At 40.1% G+C, this 19,085-nt stretch overlaps 1 protein-coding gene across 4 annotated transcripts in view; it reads left to right on the forward strand.

Annotated features, from left to right (window-relative positions):
* PLPPR5 (phospholipid phosphatase related 5) overlaps positions 1-19,085 on the forward strand; it is a 146,701-nt gene that overhangs the window by 81,626 nt on the left and 45,990 nt on the right. Inside the window, exon 6 of one of the 4 annotated variants that reach the window (XM_064428155.1) lies at positions 5,222-7,421. The exons of the other annotated variants lie outside the window; for them this stretch is intronic. Coding sequence (XP_064284225.1) covers positions 5,222-5,254 — 33 coding nt within the window. The 3' untranslated portion in view covers positions 5,255-7,421. Of the gene's footprint in view, positions 1-5,221; positions 7,422-19,085 lie in introns of those variants that run through there. 4 annotated transcript variants of the gene reach the window in all.

The raw sequence follows: 19,085 nt of genomic DNA on the forward strand, positions 1-19,085 counted from the left end.
CTCACCCATCTGCTTCTTTTTCTCTTCTTTCTCTGATCTTCTTCATCTCTTACAAGACAGTTGGTGTTTCAGTTCGCTGGCAGCCTCCTAGTGAGAGGAAGCTCTCATCCTACCACAGCAAGATTAGAGAGTTCTGTTCTTTTTCAGGAATTACTGATGAATGGGGATATTCTGGATAGTACCTGTAAGAGTTTGGAGGTTCAGCTTTATCCAAGTGCAGTCACAAATTATGTTTCCTGTTTCAGGGGAGACTGACATTTTTTTCATGCAAAAGTTGCCTGAAATTGGCCAGGGCTTATAGAGATCTCCTACCCATCATGTAGTAGATTATGATTCTGCTAGTCTTATTTATTTTAAATAAGTGTTCTAGCTTTGAAAAAACCAAATACAAATACAACATGGAGCATTTCAGGACTAATGGAGGGAGTAGATAGAATACTGAGATAGAAAGTTTCAGAAGGAAGGGTTGGGTTAGGAGAGGCACCATGGTTCAAAGTTTCAGAAGGAAGGGTTGGGTTAGGACATGCACCATGGTTCATCTCCTGTGAGATGAGATAATTACTGTGTGTGATTATTAGTGCTTTCTGTAGCTATTCACTATGCACAGTGGGTTCTTGGCAGTGCTCTGTTTGACAGCTAAACTGCATTTATTCCCCAAGGTTCTGCTTGGCATTCCTTCATACTGGTACTTCTGTCAGCAGTGCCCAAACCTTCCCAAACACAGGTGGTGTTTCTTCTTACAGTGAAGTTTCTTATACTGCCCAGTAGGACTGACTATCCAGCATGACTGAACTCAAAAGAGATAGATTACATGCTCTCTCCTTTTGTCATTTCCAAGTTTCAATGGTCATAAGGATTTGGAATTCCTCTTGCAATATGTGACATTCTTGTTGCCCATCATATTGGTTTTTAGTGACTCAGAATTATCTTCTTGACTTTGACACGCTAATTATTGTTCCATTGTGTCTGTGCCAAAGGTAACGACAGTGATAAAACATTCTAGCAATAGTAAGTGTAGATATTGCAATGAATTCTGCTAGTGTTTTTAAGACTGGGAAAGATTTCCTCTTCAGAATTGAAGGAGTATTGTTTTTTCTATTTACTCCATCTTGATTATTCACGAGACACAGAACAGCTTCTTCACAATGTCAGAAAATTTTAATTCTCTGTGTTACTGTTTTTTTCTTGGTCTTACACATGTTGGTACTGAGTGTTCAATTGTTATGTGCCCTCATGTACACACAGCACCATGGCCTAGGGAGCTTGGCCTGCTCCCTGCAGCTCTCCAGGGAGATCACCTCTCACTGAGCTCACAGCTAAAAGCAAAACACAAAGACGCTTTACCTTTAAATACTATGGGCAGATGTGGGAGAGGGTTGTGTCCATTTCTGTTGCTTTGAAATGTTTTAGTTGAAAGGTCTCCAAATACTGTAGTGCTTGATATCCGAAAGCCTCCATAGTGTCCATACTTGTTTCTGCAGGATGGTTTGATGAGAGCCCATGTGCTTATATCAGCTTATAGGCAGTTTTTGGCATAATCATTCTCTGCTGATAATAGAGTCTGTTAAAGTAGATGTAATCACACACACACCACAAACACATACCCAGGACAGTCAGCTCATAAAAAATCATGAGCAGTTTTGTTTCAATGTTAAACATTTGAATTTGTATTCATGTCCTACTCTTCTGCTGAAATCTGCTTCTGGGAGATTGTACAAGAATTATTTCTGATTGAATGCAAACGGTGATCACTACATCTAATGCTCAGATAAACTAATACTTAAACATGGGAAGTGGAGCACTATGTTCTGTGTGACCTCCTCAAACGTGCATGTTGTAGGTGTTACAGAATCGAGGCATTAGTCACAGTCAAGAAGGCGCTTTGCAAGGAGCCTCCCTCAAAGCACGCGTCCTTAGGCTCTTCCCGTGGCTGCGGGGTCTGGGGCGCCGCGGGCCCCTTGCTCTAAGGCAGTAACTCACGTATGTGCACGGCCGGGCACCGGCACTGCCTTCTGTGCAGGCCACCTCCACCTCGGGCCACCCTGCTGCTCCGAGCTCTCCAGCAAAAGCACAAAATGCACTCTGCCGACTCAGAGACTTGTATGATAACATTATTATTATTATTGTTTGATCAATTATCATTTGCCTGAGGTGCTACAGTAGTATTTTTCTATTTAACGAACTCTACTGTGGGAAAAATTACAAATTTATTACCAAGTCCTGTTTTCAAACAGGGCAGAATCATCTTTTTAGGATGGTGACTGTTTTTGAATTTTCTAACTGTATTGGTAAGAACAAAGCAAAAAAACCCTAAAAATATTTAATATAGATAATGAAAACTGCAAATCACAGAAAATTTAATGTATTTTTAAAATGCTTTGACATTATAGCATTGCTTATCAATAGAAATTAATTAAAACTTAGCAGAAGACATACAGTTCTGGATCATTTTCCCCAGAAACCTGCACTCAAGGCTTAGCCCTTGGCTTTACTTTTTTTGTTGGTGTGAGAGCACTGTTATGATGCATGCTTTGCTCACCAGCCTGGTACTGTCCTCTTAGAATGGATGGTACAAACGCTGGTCTGCCTGTCTGTGAGACTGCTGCCATTGAGCAGACCCTCAGCATTTCTGATTCTTTGGAGAACTTTAGGGAAAAAACTTTCCATGGAGTTGGAGAAGCTGAGGTCTTATGCATGATTTTTTGCTTGTCTTCCTGCATCTGTGTGAATCTGTTTGCTGACAGTGGTTATTGTAGTTAGTATCTCACTCTGGCCCTTGTCACAGCAAATCTAAGCAGAATGAAAAGAGTTGAAATGTAGTTATTCCAGAGGGATACTGTTTGTTTGGGGTTTTTTTCTGCAGAATGTCAGCAAGGCTGATTTGTAGTTTTGCCTGAGACGGTAGCATGAAAAAGCATGAGTAACCAGACAGCTGCATGAATCTGTATCAGTGATTCTTGCCATCAGCAAGGGATTAATTTTGACCTAGTTATGCATCGCCCTGCTGAGTCCATTGGAAATGAATGGACAGGCCTTCAGTAGGGTCCAAATCAATAGGTCCCTGATCAGCAGCTTAGCAGTTCTCTTTGAGGGCTTTTTGAGGGAGGAGGATTTTCTTCTGTGTTGTTATATCCCATGCCCTGTGTGTCTTCCCAGGATAGTGACCTGCTCATTTTGGAAGTATAGCTGGCAGGAGTGTGAACCACATTTTTCTTTCCCTGAATAATCGTTATCCACTCTTGAATTAATGCCACATGAAAGAGCATTTGGTTCTCTGCATCACAGAAAAATGTGTGTCGCTTAGAGACAGGGATGGCACATAGCAGGACTTGAGAGAATTGATTGAAATAAAGAGCAATTTTTTTCCCTCCAATTCCTCATTTTTAAACCATGTTATGAAAAAAGTGAATAATTTTAGACTAAGGATACTTCAAGTTGACAGGAGGACTTTTGAGGTCTAAATAAAGAAAATAAAGTAAATATTATGAAGAAAATGTCATCAGAGCCTCACAGCAACTCAAGAGTCACTGAGTTTTCCCACACTATCGTATACTCAAAACAGAATGGAGTTGATTTTTTTTTTTAATTTAGGAAGTCTAATTTTACATTTCTTCTGCAGAACAAAAATCTGCAAGCAATAATATTTGTTACTATTTTTTACTGAAAATGTTTTCATGGAGCATTGCACTCTTTTTTTTTCTAATGCTTTTTAAAAAAATCTGGGCATGGTTTAATAATTGTTGTTTATTTAAAAGATAGAAATTCTGTTTTGGAGAAGAATATATATAGATGCTTGCTGTTAAGTGTTAAGTAGTATTCTTCTATGAAAGCTGTAATAAAATACAGCAACAACATTGCTGGAGCTAAAATGCATATTGTAGGGGAAGTGGAAGAGAGCTTCTCCCCCTGGACTCAGAACAGTTAAGGCATAGTGAGAGAGGGAGCAAAGCTGCCAGCTTGGCTTGGAGATGGGGCATAAGGGGCAGCTCTAAAAACAAAGTATTTCTAATTTCCTCTCTCTAATGTGAAAAAGCAAAGATACCTGCCTATATCCCCTTGCTCAGACTGATAGACAAATATTCAGGCAGATTAAAGAAGAACTGAGAAATATAAACTTATATGGGGGACATTGTTTCTCTCCAGCACTTTTTATGCTGCGTGATAAAAGATTTTCTGAAAGACTTCCCTTAAGCAAAAAAATGGGAGGTCCTGCTCTCCCCAGGTTATCCATATTCCCCTCCTCTTCAGCTCACATCTCCTCTCTTCTGAGTTTAATCTGCCCCAGGAGGCAAAGTGATGAAAAAAAATTTGCAGTGCTTTGCTTGGTGTTTTACCCTCTGTGCATCTTTGTGCTTGGGAACAAACACATGGCTTAACATCAAGGTTCCCTTTACGAATTTCACCACTGGATGTTTTGTGAAAAATGGTGGCAGTCAAGGGTACAGTGTGCCCACAGGGAAATACACTTCCTCTGGGTCCTGCACATCACTCTGTGTTTGCTTTCCCCTTCAGATATTTGCAGAATCACTTGCTTAGGTTTGAGTATGAAGAAGTAGCCAAGCTCTTTGGGATGCTGCAGGGTTTTAGAGTTGCACATAGAATGTTCGTGTTCCAATACACATCTCAGTGTTCCTAAGAATTGTCCCACTGAAGGAAAGAAGAAAATGTTCTTAGATTGCAACTGGGCACTGGTCATTCGGAAAAATAAATTTTGAATAGGAGTTCTTAACTGCCAAATGCCACTTGATTTCAAGCATTTTGCTACTTGATTCAGTGCTCATGGGGAGAAAATAATCTTTAAAAAATTAGTATTAGAATGGTATTTACACTGAAGTAGAGTACTATAATCTGTCAGAAACTGTCATTTTAATTTCTAGGAATTTTGTTTTCAATTATTAATAACATAGCAATAAAAGTACAGCTAACTCAATTTTTCAAATGTAATTTAAAACAAACAAAAGCCATCTTAAAATATAATAGAACCATCACACATAATTGCTTTGTTCAGCATACTTCCCTATCGAGTCTTTCAGCAGTTAAGAATTGCTATGGGAGTGAGCGAGTGCACTGCAGTGAAAACCAGTTTCATTTACATCATCCTTCAATAGTCTCCAAGTACAAGGCTGCCCGTCCAACACAGGAGGCAAAAGTTTTCACAACGGTGACTGCTGTCTGTGTGGTTTTGTGGTTTTTATCTGTTTGTTTTTCCTTTAACTCGTAGAACCACATCACGGCCTTTGCAGAAGTCACATGATGTTGACGCTGATGTGTATTCACTCCACTGGACTTCATCTCTTTTCACAGCCCACACATGATATTTGCAGAGTATCAAAAATAAGAAATTTTTAGAAGTCCTCTTTCTGACTTGATTTTTACATCACTAAAATGATACCAACATTTTGAAGAATTCTTAAATATTAGAACGTCACTTTACTTTCTAGCAAAAATATTAACTGTTTACTTTTATGATGGAATGGGACAAACTGAGCACTAATTATCTGACATTACCCTGTATTTTGGCTTCTCATTGTTTTCAATGGTTCATGTACCTATTCCAACAGTACTTTGTATTTTGATTTAACTTTGATTTTTAAAATCTACATTTTTAATTCCGCATGAACTTGTTTCCATTTGAGGCAATTTCAATGTATAAAAACTAGACAAATATTATGTTCTGTATGAAAATGCTGTTTGCACATTGTATTACGCTGTATTCCATGTAAGATATCATTCAAACGGTATGTTATATGTAAGACTGGTGCTTCTGCTTTTGAAGAGAAAAAAATGCCAATTTTTACTGTAATAAGTATTGTATCATAATTAAAAGTTTATTTATTTGGATATTTTCCTGACATAATTGTAGTTGAATTGTTGTTTTGTAGTTCTTGAATGTCTTGGATGACTTATATGTATCTAGGTTAAAAGAAGTGAGAATAATTTAGAGAGTTTGATCTTTGATATATTCTTTATTACTAATGATATCCCAGGAAAGGTTAAGGGCTCCATTCTTAGCTTAGCATATCTGATGGGAAGCCGTGCTATTCATAAATCATTTAAACAAATTACTCAAGGCAGCCTGCATCTTCTCATGATTGTTGTACTCCCTGATACTGTGCTGGGAGAATGGGTGCTAAGATAAGAAGAGGGTCACCAGCTTAGTGAGAAAAGTTCATCTGAGTTTCTACTCTCCATTTTCATGGAAAACTCCTGGAAAAACCAAAATGTCTCAATTAATTTTTTTTTTTCAGCCTAACTGACCAGGACAGGCAGACTTTCTCTCTACAAATCCTTGTATGTCTGTGTTTGAGGCTCATATTCTTAAAAAAAAAAAAGAAAGAAAAAAAAATCCTCTGCCAGCCTGTATGGTGTTGACAAATTGATTTTTCTTCAACATCAGCCAGTGTTACCATATCTCTGTTATTGCTGTGAATATTCAGCTTAACCACCCCCTTTGGAAGAGTCTTGCTTACTATTCATAGTGAAATTGTCCTGTAAAAATTGAGCACCAAATGGATCTGAATATTCTAAAGACATTGTTAACATGTGCCAGGCAGTGTCCCTCTGGCAAGAGCAGATAAAATGCAGCACTAGAGAAACATTGAGAACACTTTTGGTCAGTGCAGGCTGTTGAGCATTTTAGGCCTTAAATTTTCCAGAGTTCATTGTATTTCCTGTGCATTAATCATTGTTAGAGTGTGTTTGAAACACAATGATGTAGAATCAGGTGTATTTTTTCTATGATGAATTTTAATGTATTCTCATATAGTCATCAGGTAATGCCTGCTTTTACTTTGTTTTAACCTCTGCTTTCACTAAAATACAACTACCTAAAGAGTGCTTGGCAAACACGGCAAGGCCAAGTCATCTCTGAGTGCAATAGAACATATGCCACAAAGTCATTGTGCTAAGCTGAGAATTAAGAGATTGAAGAAATATGTCTGTGGGGAGAAAAGACCTAGAATAGAGTCCTTAGCTACAGCTAGGTTACTTAGGTGATTGAAAATCCACCTTTATTAGACTATCAACTGTGTTTACAAAATTGTAGTAGATCCAAAGTTTGTATCACCGTGTTAAACTCACTTACCCTGCTCTTAGTCTAGCTAGTTAGGTTCCAAGGTACTAATGATTTCTCTGTGTGCAGATTTAAATGAAATGTTCACTCATTTTTGCATGGTAGCAAATCTGCGTTTTTTATATCTGATTTATAAGATTACCAAGAGATTCTTTTATGTTAAAAGAGATGACTCTTTTGCAGTGTACTGTATATCATCAGCTTGTAACTGGTCTCTTTCTCAGGATCTTTCCCAGTCAAATATTTGGGTTAAAATTATCATACTATCTCTGTGAACCAGCAGTGAGAAAACAAAAAGAGAGACACTCTGCTGTATAATGTATTTTTAAATAAAATAATTTTTCATTCATATGTAGTGTATTTTTTTAGGTGTCTGCTTTGCATATATTTTGATTGATAGTGTGCATGTAATGAAATTGTGATTTTATGTGAATTGCATTTGGTGACATATTCTCACAATTAACCAGGAATCCCCACAGTTAAGGGCCTACCCTTAGAAGTAGTTCTGGTGAACTTGAAAAGCATGAGAGGAAGAGCTGTGTTGCAGAGTCCACAGCCTGTTGGGAAAGGACTCTCCCCAGAATGTGGACCAGCCAAGCTCCAGACATTGCTTTGACTGCTTTTCAGAAGTGGCAAGAATTTGTCCTCCCACATCTGTAACTCTCCACTGCCCTGAAGTTTGGTCATCAGCTCTTCCATTCTGGACCCAAAAAAGCCTTGAGTAGGAAGAGTTTGCTGAAACAAAAGTAAGTTGGCACTTTTGTACTAAAATGGCTTTTTGGTGATTGCTTTAAAAAAAAAACCCCAGTGATGAACAAGCATCATTCCTCATTCAGGGAATATTCTGGTACAGAGTGGTTCCTACTGAAAACAGTGTGGTTGAACCATTTCAGTGGTTTTGAATGCAACTGATTTATTGTGGACCTTTTCTGTGTGTACTTCAGTGAAACAGCTCTGCTCTATTTATAAATGAGATGTTTGAGAAGCATCCTTAATGTTATATGCTGCTGTGTTCCTAAAAATGGAATTTCTGAGGCATATGGGGACACCAGCTGGGCTCCTATCCATACCATTTTAGATTCTCTTCTATGGATTCTGCTGTTCGTTTATAATCAGGAACTGCGTAAGACATACGGTGATAGCATCCAGGCTCACATTTCTTCAGCTTTTAAAAATGTTCATTTTAACAATATGTATTAAAACAGGATAATCTTGGTATTTTTGAGCTGCAATTTTCTTTGCTGTTTGCTGTTGCCTTCTAATTTTTTGCTGCCCAAGATCACAGTGAGTGCAACAGTCCATTTGCACATTATGTTAGCGGGGAGCTTTTTATATTCTTCTGAAGTCTAATTTTGGTATTTCTGAGGCTTGCAGTCAGAAAGCAGAGTGCATTACATTTTAGGAGCAGATAAACTGATTTTGTTTTGATCAAATATATCCCTGTCCATCTGCATAGCCTCAGCCTTGGGGACACTCAGGAGCATTTGCAGGCAGAAGGGTGAGCAGACCTCCAGACCTCTCATCTCTGCAGCACCTCCCTCCAGGCACATCAAGAGTATATTTACCAGGCTCTGCCTCTGACAGCTGCCTCAACCCCAGCATACTGGATTGTCCTGCTGTACACCAGCATGAACAGTATTTTTCTCCCCTCAAGCACCTCTGAGAGACTGGACAGATCATGAAGTGCACTACGAGCATGACTGCAGCTGGAGCCAGCAGCTGCCTGGTTCTCACTTGGACAAGTGGAAAGCTAAAGGAGGACCTATTATGGCTTCAGCTTTTGGCCTTCTCCTCCACTTTCTCTAGGGCTTTTGGTTTTCAGGGATTTTTGTGAAGGAAAGTAAAGTAAAGCAAAGCAAATATTTACAGTCTCTCTGCCACTTGAATTTCTACTGCATGCCTAGGGCTGTGAAAGCTTTACACTTGCTATTGGCCACTAGGGACTTTCCAGTATAACAGTGTTGCCTTTTTGTCATCCTCTCCTGTGTGAAAATGGCTGATAACACTTCTTAGAGTTTCTAGGTTTGACCTGATGTTTGGGGAAGAAGACATTGGGAAGACCCCAGAAAGACCCCTGCCAGGGTGGGAATTGAAGCCCTCGTGTGACTGTGATAAGCCTGCTTTTTGCTGAGCACTTGCCGAGTTGCCAGACCAAGGTATGACTAACAGCTTTGTTGCTCATAGTAAGCTGCCTGTATTTGCCTTACCATGAAGCCTCAGTCCCCTTCCAACACAGAGGATTAGGTACTTGCTTCTGTGGTCAGTACTGGAGCTTGTTCTTTCTCTGTAGAGAATCCTAGGAACTACAGCATGTCCTGCATGAAACTTGTCCCCTGTGTCTGCTGATGCTCTCCTAGTCAAGCTGGAGGTAAGTGGGGTGTCATTAACCCTTCCAAGGTGCTTAGCTTCCACTTGGCTGTAACTGTAGGCACACAGTTTGTGGTGATTGGGAGTGGGGCTGGCCCAGCCTCATCCCCAGTGGCTGCAGCTGTGAGCAGCAGGTGAGCAGCACTGACAGCAACGAGCCATGGAGTGCCCAGGGGCACTGAGCAACCACCAAAGGGAGCAGAGGGCACACAGGTGCAGTGCATCAACCTGAGGGGATAAAAGGCTGGGAAAAAGAACAAGAAGGGCAGACATTTGAAGCTTTCTGGAGTGGTGTGATGTTATTCTGTATGGGCAGATGCCTGAAGCCTTCTGATGAGGTATGGTTTTACTCTGAAATGGAGTGAAGCTTTCTGAAATTGTTTGATGTTACTCTGTGTTGTGTTTGTCTCAACTGTGACATGGGCTGTGGTGTATGCTGCCATGTAACCATCCCATGATGCAGGTGTTTGGTGATTGCTGGAGCTGGCAGCACTGTAACCAGCCTGTGCCTGGGCTCTAGCTGTGTGTTTTCTGAGAGCTGACAGCTAGTTCTCTGCCTATTGTGTCCTTGAACTCAGTTTCTTCTGTTCCCCTTGTCAGCTCTTGATACTATGTTCTGCTGTGAGATGTGATATTCACGAGGCAGAAGGGGAGCACGGCTGTGTTTATCAGAGCATTTTGGATACCCTTTCATGCCTTCTACTCTGGTCAGTTGTCACTGGCTGTGTAAAACATTTGGAAGGTTAATATAAGTAGGACAGTTTAATTCTGACCAAACGTTTACACCCAGAGGTTTTATTTGATTCTGACTTATCCACAGAGAATCTCTAGCTAATTCAGATAAACTGTCCTGAATTGTCTCTTGTGTAGACAAGTCCCAAGCCTTTCTCTTTTTTTTTTCCTCCCAGAGTGGGTCTGCTGTTTTAATATCTTCCTCTAGTGACTACAGCCAGAACAGTGTGCAGCAGTCAGAATTACTGAATCTATCCTCTAAATTGGGGGTGTAGAAGCCCCAGTGAAGAGCTTGAGTCCCCAAAACCAAATTCTTGGCACTAGTGTTCTCCTCTAACAATGTTCACAGCAAGATAAATAAGAAACCAAATCCTTTTTCTGACTTATTTCTTTCTACATACTAAAATTACACCTAAATACACACATTCTGCAGGTACAGGGAACTTGTAGTCTTGGTGGCAGTCTTTAATGCTACCAAGCTGTGACTAACCTTAAGCTTTGAATTCCTAGGGTTGCTCTGAAGTAAGGAAATAATCCTAAAAATGTGAGTGAACATGTCTACAACTGTAAAAGAAAAACTAGAGGGATAGTATTTCTAGGCTTTTGAAATATGTTTTCTTCACAGTAGAAGAAAAATGCTATCTTTAGTCTGCTGTTTCATATTCTTTTGCTACTGTTGCTTAAGGAAATGCAGCTACAGTTCCTTCTGTAGCAATCTCTATTTATAAAGTAGCAACTGATGGAGATACTCTATTCAAATATTCTAAAAATAAGTCTGATGTGATGAGAATAAAGTGCTTATTTAGTAAAACAAAAGAAAATGCCCGTTTATTCTCTTTGAAGACAGGGGACTGGAAGCTAGTCTTAGTAGAAAAGATGAGGAAGAAGATAAAGACCCTTGTCTTTTTTGTTGTTGTTTTTTTGTTTTGTTTTGTCCCATGAGAATTTAGAGAAAGCATTGTAAGGATGTTGGCTTGGATCATATAATCTTACAAAGAAAAACATAGATTGCTATTGGTTTTGTATTATGTGTATTTTGTGGAGCCCCTCTCAAAGCCAGTGAACACCAGCCCAGTAGAGGAGGAATAGAAAGACTAAACAAACTATTTCTTGTCAGTTGGAGGGTGAGAGATTTCCCACGCTGTGTCTTTTCAGGAGAGAAACCAAATGAGTAGGGAGACTTGATATCAGCTGATTATGTGACAGAATTCTGTCATCCTGGGTCTCCTGTGGGAATGCTGCCTGCTTATAGTGTGAATGTTTCATTCAATTAACATTTTTCTTAGAGGAGCGGATAATTGTGAGATGTTTAAACCTTAGTTCTTTGTCAGATTAAGAGAAGTTGATATTCCCATGGCATTGGATGCTAAGCTGCTGCCTTTTATTTTCTGCCTGGTGACCTGGCTTCCCTCCATATTGAAGATATAAAAGGCTGTACACTGCATTTTAATAAAATGAATATAATGGGCTTTTTCTTCAGGAATCTGGTTAACTGTATATAGAGCTTAAGAAAATCTCTCTCATGGTTGTAATTTCTTTTGAAATTTGGGATTGTAAAGTCACTTATACCTGTATACTGCTATAGACATGACAGTAAAAGCTTTTTATAGTTGAGGAGAAGACTCACCTCTACAGGCTCAATGAAAGAGCTACAAATCTTAAGCAGTGTGGTGGAAGATATCCCAGGAGTTTGCTCACCTAGGAATCTCTTTGTGGCCCTCCTGATCACATGTGTTTTGATTTTCAGATGTCCCACTCACTGCACTGTGGTTGTGGTTTCAGTTGGAAGGAAGGTTGTTGAGAAGCATTAACACAGCAGAGACCAGTACTATGGCCTTCTTCTTCATCCTCATTAGCTTTTAACATACCTGCATTACTGCCTTTTGCTACATGGCCCTGTGCCCAGCGTTCACTTCCTGAATCTGCTTCTGGCGTTTTTATTTCTCAGTAGATCTCACATACTGCTGTGTCACATTGTGTAATAACCAGCAAGTGACTGGACTAAGCAAGGACTTAGGCCTTTGCCAGCATAAAATTGCTTTTTCAGATGCAGGTATGACTATAAAAATAGAAAAATGTGGTGTGGTACCAATTATTTTAATGGAAGTAGAGCAACAGCAGAAAATGAGCTTGTTTCAGAAGAAAAACAAAGGGTGGTGAAGAAAATTTGATGTAAACGTGAGATAATTTCAGCTAAAGAACTCTGAATACAAGTGAGATGTCAAAGGATACAACTTGCAATGACTTTATAGATAGTGAATAAGAATTCCCTACACAGCTGCTGAAGCAAATAGTTGATAGTAAATTAATTCCTGATGCTGCAGATCCCACCAGGAGTGGTCTGACAGTCATGTTTATAGGCACAAATATGGCCTGAATTTGTGATGAGCCAAAAACTAATGGGAAAGCCAAGATGTTCAGGACTGTGTGTATCATACCTTCTGCAATATAACTGGAAAGAAAACTGATCAAGAAAGGTTGTGCTCTTGTTGGTTCAGGTTTAACTCCAGCTGGGAGTTGGGGAGGGGGAATGCTGGTTGTTTGGAATTTGGACAGCCAATTTGTATCCCCCTGCTTTGAAAGGCAGCCCATACCCCACCCTGATCTGGTTTGACCTCACATGCAGGCCACCTGCTGCACATCCAGTTGTACCTCCTCTCCTGTGCACCTCTCTGTTCTTGCCACCACTCCAGCCTGTGCTTACAGACCATCAGCAGAGCTTTTGCATTCCCCTGTCACTGCTGATCTGTAGCCAGAGTTGTGATATACAGCTGTGCTTCCTCCTATGGGGTAAAAGGATAGCAAATGTCCTCAGCAGGACAGCGTGCTGTGGGAAGCCATGCCGTGGTGTCAGCTGCTCCAAGTGTTTGCACATTTGTGTTGTTACACTGGTTTTGTTCTTCCTTACACACTTGGTGGTTGCAAGAGGCTGCAAGCTCATGTAGTCAGTGGTTAGCCCTGGAATATGGGAAGACTCTTTCACTTGCCAGATGGAGACTAGAATTATGATGAGGCTGTATCAGATGTGGTTCCCAGAAACTTCCAGATGTCCTGGCGTAGCCCTTTTCCAGGACAGTATGTTATCAGAATAGACTTTCAGTTTTCCTTGCTCCTGGAGATGAGATAGATGTGATTTCTATTCATTCTCAGTAACAGATGACATCTTGTTTTTCATATGCCAGTTTCTTGTTCTTGATTAGTTTTTCAGCTTATTCACTCTTCCATGTTGTTTTTTTATTGCTCTTATTTCCAGATGGCAGCATACATTAACCTGACATAAAAAAATTTCCATTTCCTTTCAGTGCCATTTTTCTGTGCTGAGCTTTACACTTCACCAGTGTTTAAGCATTTCATCTTTGTCATTGTTTCATGTTGGTTTGCAGTTTATAATTTCCTAGAATATATCATAGACAAATACATATTTTCTTTTTGTGCTTTTCAGCGCCTGAGCTCCCTGCAGTGGTGGTGGAACTGAAGTTCTGCCAGGTGCTGTATTGTTGGTTGCAAGTGCTGCTTTCAGTGCAGAGGTACAGGCAAGGACAAATGTGACACTTCCAGTAGTAGGAGAGAGCTTGTGGCCTGGGCAGCAGTGTCCTCATGGCTCTTGGGTCTCATTGCTGAGCACAGAATATGCAAACCTGGAACAGTGGCTATAGCACAAGGATGCTCCAGTAGGTGTGTCAGCTTGAAGGAGCAGCCAGGATACATGCATGTCCTACATTCTGCTGAAGGCTTGAAATTGAGATTTCTGTGAAAGGGGGAAGGCATGAAAATGAAGTTAATCAATTAAATTTAAAAGGAGCAAAAAATTTATGTAAATATTTAAATAGATATTTAGATATTAAGATGCTGAAGGGAAAAAGTTGCTTACTGAATCCTGGTTCCAGCTGGGAGAGTGTCAATTTTGTTCCTAGTAACTGTGCTTTTGATTTAGTATGAGAATACTGCTGCTGACACACTGGTGTTTAGTTAGTTGTGTTAGGAGCACAGCTGGTACAGCTGACCCCAGCTGGCCAGAGGGACATTCACACCTTGGAATGTCATGCTGTGTAAATAAACTGGGGGAGTTGGCCAAGAGCTGCTGATCACTGCTTGGGGATGGGCTGAGCATCAGTCACACAGTGGTGAACTGAACAGTTCTGCTGTGCATCACCTGTGTTTCTTTTATCTCTTTTTTCATCTCCATTCTTTTCATTGTTATTATATATGTTTGGGGTTTTGGGATGGAAGGTGTTTCTGGGTTTGTTTGTTTTTTTGTTTTTTTTTTTTTGCTTTTTAACTTAATTATTAAGTTATTCTCAGCTCACAGTTTTTACCTTTTTCTGATCTCCTCCCCAGCTCACTTGGGAAGACAGAGTGGGTGAGTGGGTCAGGGGTACTCCATTGACGGCTGGGTTAAACCATGATAAGCATGTCAGATGAAAAATTACCAAAAAAATCTCTGCCAAAAGGGGAGTTTTTGAACTATTTTACTGAAGAAACATTGTAAACTCAGAAAACTGCAAATAGATTTCTGCCTTTTCTGTGAGACTGAGCCTTTTGCTGCACCATCCTGTGCAGGAAATTGCAGTATATGATCAGTGTACAAAAGTATAAATTGACTGTATTTATAGATTGTAGTTATGTAACAAGGGTTTGTTTTCTGACCCGCTGTTCCCTGAATGGAGCTCATCATGATCACTATGAGCAATCAAGTGGAGTTTTGCTGAATGCAGCAGCAGAAGGTTTTGCAGGCAGGACCTCCTGATACCAGCTAGATAAAAACCAGCTTAGCAGCTGGGGGTGATGACTACTGAATCCATCATTCCCTGATTCCCTTATCGTGTACCCATGCTCCTACAGAAAGTTATAACCAAATCACTCAATTTATGACTTGACCAATAGGAGTTTTGACTGTTGATAATAGCATTATAGTTTCTAATTACAGCAGTGATTAGAGGCTTTGAGACAATCAAACTTATAATTTGGGTGCAGTTTGACTTTAGCTATCAGAGTTCTGATGTTTCTTGCTGCTCGTTTATTTCTGGAGAGGTCTAGAAGAAACATCTGTTAGGCGGAGAGTGAGGGAACATCAGGAAAAGGTTCTACAGCCATGTGGGTGCATTTTGAGTAATAGTATAGGACTCCATTTATTGGATAAGGTACTCAGCTTGAAGGGACTCTAGCTGAAGTGGAAGGTGTCACAGGAGGATTCACACTCGTATCTGCTGAACGTCTGGTTGCTGTGGAATCTAAAAGCAACATCATAGTTTTATTTTCATCCTAGTGTAGTCATCTGCTCCTTGCCACACCTGCTCAGCCCACAGATATTTCTGAAGCACTTAGGAGACTCCAGAGAAGTGAAAGTTCCATTTGCAGGAACTAAGGATTTTTTTTTTCCTCTGTAATAGTTGTCTTCTGGATGTTTTATTAGCTGCCCTCAGAATTAGCCTAATGAAACCAAGACTGAGAAGTAGAAATGGAAGATCCTGCCAATGGAAAATCTTGGCTTGAGTTGGCAGATAAGTAAACCATTAAGAATTGGAGGCAGACAGTGAAATTACAGGATATACGTTGAATTTTCCTGAAAATTAAAAAATAATGCATTTCTCCTTTGTGTTGATTTACTGGATACTCTTATGACAAAGACTAAACATAGAACACATAAAGCTGTATTTCCCCAAAACAAAAATACCATTTAAGAGTTTTATTTTCCTGTGTTGTCATTTCTTTCAACTGGCACAATCCTAAAACAATTTTAAAAACGGTGAAATAGATGCTTGCTTATAATGCTTAAACAGATGTTTAAAATGAGCAGGGGATTTTGGTTGGTCAGATATCCATCAATATGGCCACACAGGTAAGCAGAACACATTACAGTTTGACTTGTTTTTCAGCAAAACCAGCCAGTTTGACCTTTATGCATTAGTTCTGATAGCAAAGGACCTGGTCCTTTGGCTATTCTCCCCTGACTCTAATTAAAAACTGCTTATTGCCTTGGGGACTATACTCCTCTGTAAACTTGCTCTTTGCAGCAGCTGTTAGACACAGAAACAAGAGCAGTGCTCACTTCTCTCTTCTGGTCTCCATGTCTCCCCAGCTAGTAACGAAGAAGCTGGATGTTGCAGACAACAGTGAAGAGATCTGAGCCCATCTCTCTCTTTCCCTGTTTTTCAAAATTTGTGTTTTAAAGGTCACCTTAGTTGTAGATATGTTTGTAGCTGTCTTATTTCCTTTGCTGATGGAGTTTAGCCTGATTTGTCATCCAAGATCTTAGTCATTTGGATGAGAAAATCTGTAGTACATTTTGTATTTTGGCTAAGCTCCAGGTTTATTCTGCCTGACTTAATTTACTCAGTGCCACCAACAGACTGATAGAGTTTTGACTTCCTGTACTTCAATTTGGTATGGTGGTGTTGTCCACTAAAGTCACCATTTCTAGGTGACTTCCCACCATCACTGGGAAGATGGTAGTGGCTGGAAAGGCAGGCCCTTGGCCAGCCACACCACACCCAGCAGCACAGTGCTGGCTGGTGGTCTGGCCTCATTAGTTTAGTGTTGCCAAGGTCCTAGAAAGCTTTCACAAGGATGGCAGGTGTGTAAAATGTGTCCAGACTGGTTTTTGAGCATGAAATTTACCTCATGTTTATCTTGTTTGGAAGAGTTTCATAAAGCAGGAAGAAGAACTTTAAGAGAAATATTACAAGGAAAGCTCTATCTATGGGCAGAAAAATATGAAAGTTAATTTTGAAAGGCATCAAGAGTTTACTAGGTTTCATATTTGCATATTCCATAGCCCACTCAGTGATGCCCCTCAGGTTTTGGCTGAAGTCCGTGGCAGATATTGGTGCCTGAGATTTCTCATACCTTAGTATCTGTCTTACTGTAGAAAATGGAATTAACTGAAGAACAGCGAGGTGAATACATAAAATGTTATTATAAAGTGTGAAAGAACAAGGGGATAGATGGGGAATTCAGAGTTGGAAACATGGAAAATGTTTTTAAAGCAGGACTTTCAGTCTGGAAAGCAGTGCATATAAGAATGAGATGCCTTTGAATGATGTGCTTTGAAAGTCATTCTTCACAGGGAAATCACATTCTGATTTGTGGATTTGTGTTTTGTATGAATTTGTTTTTTTATTATTTTGTAATCTCCAGAAGGTGCTCTAAGTGGTTATAAGAAGTTATGTTACTTCTAAAAATGTTTTATTTTATTTATATAGCTATTTTTATATCAATAGATCTCTTTTTGATTACTGTAAGCTTGAATTTAGGCCTGAACAGATGGTGGTGGAGCTAGTTTAGGTGAGTTACAGCTGACTGTTGGTAGCAGTTTTAATTTTTTCTGTCTTTGGACCAAAGTTTTCAAATGCATTTTAACTTTCCAAAGTTAGTCTTTTTTCAAAGGTATTAACTTCCTGTATCTTCTTGAATGTGCTTATGCCTGGATGAAGCAGTCTAATATTAGGCTAAAAACTTGGATTTGGGTTTAATGTGCTAGCAGTTATGAGCTGATGCTGGGATGATCCTACAAAGGTCAGCTTGAAAAGCTTCAAATTTTTTTGGCTTTATGCAGTGAAGTGTGATTGCATAGGATGCTGAGCTGTGGAAATACATTACTATGGGACAGACACAGCAAAGGGCTTCCAGACATGCTGAGGAACTCAGCTTGAGGTTTTGGATTTCTCTCAAGCTCTTGATGAGCTCATTGGCCACAGCCAGCAGGAACTGAAAGCAGTGAGTGCCTCATCACTTAGCTAGTGGAGCCAGAGGTGACCCAAACAGTCCGTGCAGAAGGGATTAGCCTGGAAAGATTCCCAGGAATGAGAAGTATAAAAGAGATTATACCTCCTTCCAGCAGGGTGGTGGAGAAGGCAGGACTTGAATGCCCCCTTCTAGCATGTGCTCTAAGGACATGTGGCAAGGAGTGCTCTCCTGCATGGAGTAGCCTTGCTTCTTCCATCGGAGGTGTTTGTGCTGGCCTGTGCCGAGACTGCCCAGCCAGCTCCTGCCAGGCTCCAAAATAGTCTCTGCAGGGGGCTGTTTCTTTAGGCCAGCAAAAGGTGCTTGTATACCACAGCTGAGGGATTTGCTAAAGAGGCGGTAGAAATCAAATGTCAGATGCTTTAGTTTCTGATGGGAGTTCAGAAGTTTTTTTATGCCTATTAAAAGCACAGTCTGTGCTATTCATTTGAGAATTTTAAGTGGCAGATTCACGGGTTATGAAGAGCCCTTTCTTGAAGTCATAGTCTGTGGATTTTTGAAAGCACTTACGTTCCATATTGGAATATTGCTTCAAGGAAAGAAATCTTTGTTTTGACTCTAGTGTGCATTAGGAGATTTCCCATGGTTACAGGAAAGAGCTTTGCAATGTTCTATTTGGGAAACCTAGTTCTGCTGCACTTAGCACAGGCAATTTAGTAGTATTTCTGCCCCTACTTGTCTTTGAATAAACCAGAAAGAAAACAACACAAGGCCTAATTTTCCAATATCTCTGATGTTGACTTCAGACTTCCAGTTTAGATTAATATATTTTGGAAAGAGGAAGAGTTTGGGGAGATGAGTTGTTTTTTGGCATGTAGGCTGAAGGTTGAAGGTTTGGAGTTTTTAACCTCTGGACAAGTCACTGGGAAAAAAAAGCTTATGACTTATCCCACAGCTACTGAGCAGTCATCCAAGAGGAGTTACTGGAGGATGGCTGACTCTTCAGAGGATGGGGAATCCTCCTGCTTTGATTGCTCGCACATCACAGCATGGATGATCGTTCATGTTTTCTCAGTGCCAGTTGTTTCTCTTGGTAGTAAAACAAAGCAGTGGCTCCTATAGGCAGGGATGGGGATTTTCAGGGCCAGATTGGTAACCCTTGTGAAGCTGCTGAAAAGGAAATATTTAACCTACTCTATGGATGTTGACCACCCCTATCAGTTTCCCTTGC

This window comes from Passer domesticus, chromosome 7 (assembly GCF_036417665.1).
Source record: "Passer domesticus isolate bPasDom1 chromosome 7, bPasDom1.hap1, whole genome shotgun sequence".
NCBI classification, from domain to species: Eukaryota; Metazoa; Chordata; class Aves; order Passeriformes; family Passeridae; genus Passer; species Passer domesticus.